The 9,878-nt window shown below is 36.9% G+C and overlaps 1 protein-coding gene across 1 annotated transcript; it reads right to left on the bottom strand.

Moving 5' to 3' along the window:
- Positions 1 to 447: 447 nt before the first annotated feature.
- Positions 448 to 6,928, bottom strand: LOC141345310 (mothers against decapentaplegic homolog 6-like). Its single transcript, XM_073850177.1, has 4 exons — positions 6,064 to 6,928; positions 2,612 to 2,668; positions 632 to 709; positions 448 to 503 (listed from the first exon to the last, which is right to left on the bottom strand). Exons 1-4 carry the CDS (start codon positions 6,848 to 6,850, stop codon positions 448 to 450), a joined length of 978 nt encoding a protein of 325 aa, XP_073706278.1. The 5' UTR covers positions 6,851 to 6,928.
- Between the last annotated feature and the right edge of the window lie 2,950 nt (positions 6,929 to 9,878).

The raw sequence follows: 9,878 nt of genomic DNA, 5'->3' as shown, positions 1-9,878 counted from the left end.
CCACTCAAATATTTCTGAAAGAAAACAGAGGAGGGGAGGCAGGCTCTATGGCCAGCCAACACGGCCCACTGAACCTCTGCTGGGCTCACAATGAGAGCTTTATCTCCACCGCACTCTCTCCACTCCTAATGGCCTTTAATGAGGAGGAGCAAAGCACAACATAAAAACCAAATTACCTGCAAAGTTTGCTCATTTATTCAAACACACTCCATGGGAACCCGCAGAACTTAGGATAGTGGAAGGTATGCCTTGCTGTTTTCTTTGCATTTTAGACTTTTACCAAGCACTTAACCCCTTCCCGGCCTTTAAAACAAATGCAAACTTATGTCACTGGAACATTCCTGCCAAACTTTGAGATGACAACTAATAGGAAAAACACCTTCTGCATGCTCACTGCTCTCTCTTGCAGAAAGGGGGGAAAAGTAAATATCTGGTGCAAGGTCACCGTCACAGGCACGTAGCCTTTGTTTGAACAAAGATGTTACCACATGAGCTCTCCGGGACTGGAAAAAACAGCAACAAGTCGTCTGACAATGGTATCACAGGCCAGGCTGACACAAAGCTTCCCGACAAACTGAATTAAAACAGCTCAACATTTCAGAGCAGAAGTATTTGAAATAAGAAAACTCACCTGAGAATTCCCCTTGGGTGACGTTAGGCGAGCTGGCAGCCTCTGTTTCAGTGTAAGACAGTGTGGAATCTGACAGATCTGAGGAGACAAAGTATGTCATCTGGTTAGTTTGTAAATTATTTTTTTTCAATTTTAATTAACATTTTAGGAGTGTTAAAAGTACTGCTACCAAGCAACATGCCACAGTCTTCACTATAATATAATATTTATATTATAGAAATACTTACATTACCATTCAAAAGTTTGGGGTCAGTCAGATTTTTAAAAGAAATTAATTATTTTTGTTCATGATTTATTTATAATGTTACAAAATACCCTATTTCAAATAAATGCCGTTCTTGTGTCAACATAAATCTTACTTTTCAAACATTTCTTGAGCACCAAATCAGATTCTGATTTCTGACCATAAGAATAAAAATAAAAGAATACAAAGAATTCATTAAAATAAGCTATTTTATTGATTTATTTTTAAAATTTATATTACATTGTAATAATCTTCATAATATTACTGTTTTTACTGTATTTTTTCATCAGATAAATGTAGTCTTGGTGAGAATAAGAGACTTTTCTAAATCAGGGTATCTGCAGGATTTTTAAGCTCAAATTTAAGACTTTTTAAGACCTGCACAAATAAAATTAATACCATATGAGCAGGGTAGGGCAACATCTATGATAACATCACACTGTAAAATGATTTACAGTTGAAATACAGGTCATTTGTTTTCACAAAAACAAAACATTTTATAAAATTACAAACTTCACATTTCAGCCTTCAAACCATTTTTAAGAAAATTTATGAGTCAAAAGTATCAGTTATTATATTGATTTAAAGAAGAATTATCAATCATGACATTAATTAAATAACATTAAACTTAATTGTTTATTTTTTTATAATCTTCTTGTCGATCCACCAGCTCACATTTACAACTTGCTTGTTTGCAGGGTAAAAATATGGTGTGGTTTTCGCATTAGTCTGAACAAAAAACGCAATCTGGCTGATTGAAAATGCTAATTTATTCTCTGTCAGCAGGTGGCGTTTTCGGAACGGCAGAAAAATGTTGTTTCCTGTTAACAAAGCACCACAACACTTAACTTTAAAAAGTGCAGCTCATATTTATTCAATAAAACCATAACCTTTCAAAGTGCCATATAGCAAATCTTGTCTTTCCGTCCTGAAAATCATAATTAAGACTTCTTGTACCATTTAAGACTTTTTTTATTTAATACAACTAAATTGCAAAATTTTTAAGGATATTGTATATTGTATTATACAATTATATTGTATTATTGTATATAAATCTTTTCACATAGAAGCACGTTAACGTATTTTGCTTTGCTAGTGAGAATTGCGCACTGGTATTAACAGCTCAAATGCTGCTTTTGAGCCAATCCTAGAAACAAATAAATGAGTTATCAGGCCGCTCTCTGCTTTCTAAGATGCTGATCTAAAAAAAAAAAGCAATCACAATTAACAAGCTGAGCTGGAAACCACCAAAGCATCAGTTCCAGATGGTACCCTTTCTCCAGCCCACCTCCTGTCAACAGTGTGGCCGATGCTAGCCATGGTACCGTGAGGATATCCCAGCCCAGTGCCAGGCCCCAGCAACCCTCACAACAGACAGGGCCGAGCCCAGGCCGTCTCCAGATTGGCATGCTGAAAATGGGCCCGCCGGATACTGGCTGCAGCCTCTGCTGGCTCTCAGTTGGTCACTGTGCCTAATTGCCACCATTAAAATTCTTCACGTTGTTCTACTTTTTGCTTCCCCTTTGGCTCTCCGTAAAGCCAGGGATTCAACCAGTGGGTGACAACTGATGGCACTGGCCAGGTTATTTTGTTACACAGATGATTTTATTCAATTTGTCAGTAAATGATCCCCCATCATCTGTTCCCTCAGTATGCACATGTACATTATCATTTACAGCGACTTCTTAAATAAATACATATTTAATTAGCAATTAGAGCGTGTATGTGAAACTTACCCAGTGGCTTGTGTTCTTCGCTGGGGGAAAGTCTTGAGTATGGAGGAGGGGGTGACTCTATAATACAACAGCAGTATGATTACAATTTGAATTGAAAAACATGGGGAAATTAAATATAGATATGTTAGATATATTAAATATAGATATGTCTGGATAGACTAGATAGTAAGTCTCTTCTGCTCACCAAGCCTGCAATTATTTGATCCAAAGTGCAGCAAAAACTGTAAAATTTTAAAATATATTTACTATATAAAATAACTGTTTTCTATTTGAATATATTTTAAAATTTAATTTATTCCTGTGATCAAACCTAAATTTTCATCACTCTTCAAATAAAAGAAGAGATATTTTAAATACTAAAAATATTTCAAAATGTCACTGTTTTGCTGTACTTTGGATCAAATAAATGCAGGCTTGGTGAGCAAAAGATATTTCTTTAAAAAACAATTTTACTGCACAAAATTGTTTGACTGGTAGTGTATATAAATAGTGTATATATGTATGTATACTGTAGGTTCATATGATATCTGTATACACAAAACTGCAGAGAAAGCACCAGATATCTGCTAAATTCAAAGTTATTCACATTTCCTTCGTGCATATTCAGTTATTTACTTTTTTCTGATTTTATAATGCTTTAAAATATCAATGAGAGCGTTCTACCAAGTTACATTTTTTTCACGTTTTTTTTTTCAAAATCACTGCAGAGAATGTACTGCATGTTGTCTCAACAGCTAAAAAAAAAATAAATAAAAATGCACAAATACTTAATATATCTTTTAATAGCAGCTAAGTTTAATATTTTAATTTTCTATTGAGTTTCAGTAAACTAACAAAACACCAATTACCATTTCTATTTAAATACTAGATTAAAAACAACTACGCCTTGGATTAAAAAGAAAACACGTATCATGAACTGACTTTGTGTAAGCACATAATATTAAATTATTTTAAACATCCACATACACAATAACAGTGAGTTAAATAAATAATTCGGCCTATTTTAAATAAATTACTATATATGAACAATATATATGTGTGACCCTGGATCACAAAACCAGTCTTAAATAGCACAGGTATATTTGTATATTTGCATAGCCAAAAATACATTGTATGGGTCAAATTATGAATTTTTCTTTCATGCCAAAAATCATTAGGGTATTAAGATCATATTTCATGAAGATATTGTGTACATTTCCTACCGTAAATATATCAAAACGCTAATATGCAATGCTAAGAACTTCATTTGGACAACTTTAAAAGTGGTTTTCTCAATATTTAGATTTTTTAGCGCCCTCAGATTCAAGATTTTCAAATAGTTGCATCTCAGCCAAATATTGTTCTATTCTTACAAATAAAAAACAATGGAAAGCTTATTTATTCCGTTTTCAGATGACTTATAAATCTCAATTTTTAACAAATTTACTGGATGACTGGTTTTGTGGTCCAGTGTCACATACTTCATCTTTCTGAGGCAAAATTCTTTTGAAGCTGAATAAAACACAAGGTTGTTTTATAGATGATTCACTATTTAATGGCATGGACACCAATCATGGACGATTTTTTTTTCCCATTTAGGACTAATACAAAAACAACGTGTATAAGCCTGTATAATTAGTTTTTTCGAATTTACAACGCGCAAAAACTCGTCTAGTAACAAAGGAAAGCATTAAAAGTTCGAAGGCACAAAGGAAAAAAGTCTCTGGACAAGTAATGACCTCGCCTTTTGGTCGTGGGGGGAAAAATAAAAGCATAATGTGGACTGTCTCTTTAAGAGTGGCGGCAGTAATTGCCAGGATCCTAAACTCAGTCACTCAGATACACAGCGAGTCAGTCTGGCGCCAGTTGTATGCAAACTGTATATTACCGCCACTCCTTCACCTAAATAGCATGAGGGGTCCTCCTTAGGAAAAAAATAGTGACTTTTAAAGCGCAACTTGAAACTAATATAATTTCAAAGCGATGAAGTCGTCGCAAAAAGAAGCGAAGTAATCTTAAAATACTGTCAGCTTAAACTGCAAAGCAAAATAAAAGTATTTCTCGCTAAACATTGCTAAACAAATCCAGCAGCTAAAGATTCTTTGTAAGCCCTTGCTAAATACACTGAAATGTTTGCTCAAACATTGTTTTACGTGATTAAATGCGCTCATAGGCACAGGGCAAAGTCTGAACAATAGGATTTCAGTCTTTAACGTCGTCTGTGAAAATTAACCTTGAAAAAACCCGTCAAAACCATTGATGGAGTTTGAAGATTGAGAGGGCTCTGTTGTTCAATCGCATGAAAGAAATACCATCTTCATGGGGACACGCATGAGCGCCTGTGAGCTATGTGTGTCTCTACAGAGAACAGAGGGGAGAGAGAGGGGCTGCTGTCTCCCTCAAGCGACTCAAGCTCTGAGAAACTCCAATAAAATGCTGAGCAAAGAGTGTAATTGTCAGTTCGAAGCCTTTGATTAAAATTATCTCTTAATATACGGGGATTTATTGTGGAAAAACTGACTTATAGGTTGCCAAGTGCCTCAGGTTGCCAGTGGTCTCCTCATGCGACTGTCAATCTATCATGTGAATGCTAGGAATTCGAATCGTTAGGTTAGTCCATCAATCTGTGGGATTTTAAAGCATGTGAAGAGCAGTTTAACGAGTTGTTTGGGACTAAACGCACCACAATAGCATCTGAAATTTAGAAACTAACAAGAATTGGTCATTATGAGCCTTGTGAGTTGAAAGAACCCAGTTTATGGCTATATTATTGCTAACGACTTGACTAAGAAAAAGATCGAATGAAAACATATTTGCGTTCCTTAGGACTTAGATTTTAGATCTTAAAAGCCACACAGCCAGTGTTTACATGAGATCAGTACACTCATGAAATTATCTAAATTAAATAAAAAATATACGTCCCAACTGTACTACTATTTGAAACAATCATTTTGGAGAATAGCCTACATAACCCATGTATGAACAGATAATTAATAAACTAAGCAGTAGCCTAATTTAATCAAGGTCACACATGTAATCTACTGTCAGTTCAAAAACCTGCATTAAATGCATTTAAAAACGTCATGCATTCGATTATGTTTGTATTGAAAAAATTACAAAGTAGCAGAAAATAAAAACAGGACAGTATAGAAATGCTAAATTGTGAACAATGTGCAAACTGGTATTCTTCAAGGCACTGCTGTCGTTACTTAATAAGCACTGAAACGTAATTGCTTAAATTTGACTAACCGTATTTCTTTTCACACTGAATAGCAAGTGGAAATTCTTCTTTGCTATTGCACTCATTTTATCAATGGCATTCTGTAGTACATGAATCACTGTAATAACAAAGCTTCAGTGCATCTGTTAGGGGAACCCTGAGGAAAGCCCTTTGGCATAACAGCAGGTTGAAAGTGAAGCCTAATAATGAGTAAAATCTAGTCAGTTCAGGTTTTAGACATCGCTTCGCTTACCTGGCCCACAGAGTCGGCTATAATGATATGGATTGCAGCACACTACCGGACCGTCCTGAGCTCCGAAGCTCTTGCACTCACAGAGCGCTTTAAGCTGGGCCGTGTGCTGCAGGTCTGACCACCGGTAAAGCTTACAGATGAGCAGCTGTGGAGGAGCCATGTGGCCGCCTAGCCGCAGCTCGGTCCGCGATACCATCACACAGTCGCTCGGCATGCCTCCCTTGGACTCCACGGCTTCCAACAAAGTATCCAAGGTTTTCTCCTTTAGCCTCTTTAAGAGCGAATAGGTGGCGGTCTTGAGCTCCTGCTCCATGACGGAGCGAGGTTTCGTCTCCTGGCTCTCAAGAGGACCGGGGTCCCGAGAAGAGCCAATGTTCCTCAGCACGAACTGGCACGAGCCTGGCTCCGGGCTTCTAGACCCAGAATAATGGTCCCGATCTTTAAATAAACAGCAAGTGACTGTTCTACTATCGCTGTCCTGCACAGACCTCGGGCTTCCCACCGCACACACCGTACCCCCATCTTGGTCCAAAACGCCCCCTGAGGTGCCACCACCGCTGCTCGCAGTGGGATTCCTCGTACACGCTTCCCCATAGTCCACGCCAGGCGACCCGCTCGGGGTCATCGGTCTGAACTCCGTCTTGGGAATTTTCTCTGGGTTGGAGCCAAGCAGATCGTCTCGAGACCCCTCGCCGCTTTTGCCATATCCATCGCCCCCCTCTTTATCTGGAATCAAACGGCTTCTCCAGAGTCGCCGCACAAGACCTGAGCGTTTCGTCCTGAACATACGACAACTTGAAACTCTAGATGAGTTATTTACGTTCAGATCTTCGCGATTTGAAACTATTTCTGAGCTCTTGCAACATTAATGTTGACCGAATGCCGTGCAGCCCGTGCACAGCAGAGCACCGTATATTGGTGGCAAAACCACAACATTAGTTTGGAAGGCACAATGTTATATTGCATTAAAAAAAGAGAGAACGTCAAACGACCGCAAGGCTACGCAGAAACGCATTCATTTTAGAAGAACGCTGTCAAGTAGCCTACATGTGAACACTGTTTGCAAAGTGGATGCTTTTTAGTTTGTAAACGCACTACGGATTTTAACTACACTAAAGATATTTGTTGTCAAAATCCCACGCGAAAAGCTACACGAGTCGCATACTCTCAAATGTTTTCGGACTTTGAAACACGTTCAAATCCACTCTTCAACCGCGGGTCCGGTGACATGAATGAAGCTGCTCCTCGGCGATTTAAATCCACAGACAATTCCTCACAGAATTCACCATTCCGGTTGTTTTCCACTATTCCAGCGCACTCTTTTTTGCGATCCAAAAATATCCTTGTGCGCGCTCCGGGGCCAGAAAAGGAACAATCCGTGGACTTACAGTGTGCTCCTGGTTCCGTGTTCAGACCTGGTCAAACTGCAACCCAGATCTCTCTCTCTTTCTCCGTTTCTCTCCCTTTTTCCTTTTTTTCTCCCCCTGTCACACACACATACGCACACACACAGGGCCCCCGAGGAGAGCGATGGAGCCATTGGCTGACTACCATCATGTGCTAGTCTAGACACTTTGGCGGCTCTGAGCTGCACTGATTGTTGCGCAAACAAGGTTTCAAGTTTCTTAACTCTTAAAGGCGTAACATCCATCTATTTCTTTTCTCATCATATATCCTAACTAAGATGATTGTTTATTCTCAGCAAAGGAAGAACTGCGAGGAAATTAGAACAAATGTTAAAATCCAATAAATATTTAACAGGCATTTCCAAAATGATGTCAATGCAGCTTTACGCTGGGTATACGGAATAAATTTTACATTTTACATACCTTTTTTTTTTAAAATAAACAAAATATAATCTAATACATTTGCTGCATAAGAACTTCTAACAGCAACTGCACATTACAATCTAAAGTCTTTAGAAGAAACTCAGAAAGCTTTTATTTATATTTAGCGGCTTTGCAAAAGTAGCAGTATTTAGGACTTTATACTGACACCTACGGGTCTGGATGCATTAAGATTGTTTATTTTATTTTTTGTATATAAGAGCCTGAACAAAACCAGTCTTAAGTAGCACAGGTATATTTGTAGCAATAGCCAATATATTAATAATACATAATATGGGTCAAAATGATACATTTTTCTATTGTGCCAAAAATCATTAGGATATTAAGTAAATATCACGTTCCATAAAGATATTTTGTACATTTTCACCATAAATATATCAAAACATATTTTTGATTAGTAATATGCATTGATAATAACTTCATTTAAATAACTTTAAAGGCGATTTTCTCAACATTTTGAATTTTTTTTTTTTTTGGACCCTCAGATTGCAAATTGTCAATCTCAGCCAAATATTGTCATATCCTAACAAACCATACATCAATGGAAATGTATACATCTCAGTTTCCAAAAAATTGACCATTTGACTAATTTTGTGGTCCAGGATTACATATTTTCTTATGTTATACATGAAAAAAAAAACTACTAGGAAATCAGATTTTCTTTAAAAAGAAAGACTTTGAACTATAGTATAGTGTGTTTGCTAAGCACTTATTTCATTGTTATAAATAATAGTAGAAACTATATCACTTGGATGAGTTTTATTCTACATAGACTTTTACTGTACTCGATGTAGAATGACACTTTTTACAATGTTTTAATTTCACAGGAGTGATCATATTTCTCAAAAATTTAATTTTAGTTTAATTAAAATATATACATTTATATGTAGTTGAGAACTGCTCTGCACATCTAATGTCTGTCTTTAATGGCTAAGTTCCTTGTAACTGTACCTGGCAAATACATCCGAATCAGGTTCTGAAATAGTGTTTGTTATTGTGACGCAGAGTGAGCGTTACCTGCACATGAGGAATTTTCAGTAGACTGGGAAGATTGCAAATTCCATAGAATGACCTCATGAGCTGCAAACGGCTCTCATTCGGGTGTGAATTCCAGCAGTAGGTCATGCATAGACTGTGAGATGCAGTCCTTTTGAAAACCTCCTAAATGTACTAACATACCATCCTAAGTAGCCTGAAATGTAATATAGTCATTCAAACACAATACACATTATTCTTTGACTTTTTGGTTTGATCCATTTTCAATTTCAATGTGAAAAAACACAAAAAGAAAAAAAGTAAAGTACTTTGTCTTTAATAACTTTTCCGTGTCGTTTTTGTTCACTCATGCACATAAAGGGTTAAAGACTTTGGCTGGAGTAGACCAGGCGGGGCGACTTCTCTCAGTGTATTAACTTGCTCAAAGTAGCAAAAGTTCAGCAATAAACACTGCTGATTGGTTCCCCAACATTTACGACATGCCCCCGGAGACAGGGATTGGTTGGAAGAGGAAGAAAAACGCAAATAGACGCGCCCACTGTTGTTAGAATTGACAGTGAATGAAATAAATTTCCCGGCAACTTGCCAGAAAGCAGAGCACAGTATTTGACACGCTTATTCGGCAAGAAGCTATGTAAATACAGTCTTAACAATGGACTTGTGCTGACAGCCTTATTTATCAAATGATCAAGAGGATGTGAAATTAAACTGTGTGGGAGGTGATCCAACTCAAACCATTCAATAAGGACTCCAAGCGTCCCAAAACAAAAAAAAAATTGCCTATATCTAAGCACACAATTTTTTTTTTTAAAAATGACTCTCATATTGACACTGAAACAAATAAGTAGTACTTTAGTACTTAACACTCCTAATGAAACAAAATAAATTATACACTGTAAAATAAGCAAACAAACATTACATCATGTGTTTATATCAGCATACAGAAAATTAAAATAATGTAATAAACTTGAT

This window comes from Garra rufa, chromosome 11 (assembly GCF_049309525.1).
Source record: "Garra rufa chromosome 11, GarRuf1.0, whole genome shotgun sequence".
NCBI lineage: Eukaryota > Metazoa > Chordata > Actinopteri > Cypriniformes > Cyprinidae > Garra > Garra rufa.
Note: the sequence above shows the minus strand (reverse complement) of the source record. Positions and strands in the feature narration are given on the sequence as shown.

Excerpts from the sequence above, each read along its gene's own strand:
- LOC141345310 (XM_073850177.1), bottom strand. The coding sequence starts at position 6,850 with ATGTTCAGGACGAAACGCTCAGGTCTTGTGCGGCGACTCTGGAGAAGC. Across the intron at positions 2,669-6,063 it reads TAGCCGACTCTGTGGGCCAG|AGTCACCCCCTCCTCCATAC; the intron begins GTAAGCGAAGCG and ends GTTGTATTATAG. Across the intron at positions 710-2,611 it reads CGAAGAACACAAGCCACTGG|ATCTGTCAGATTCCACACTG; the intron begins GTAAGTTTCACA and ends TTGTCTCCTCAG.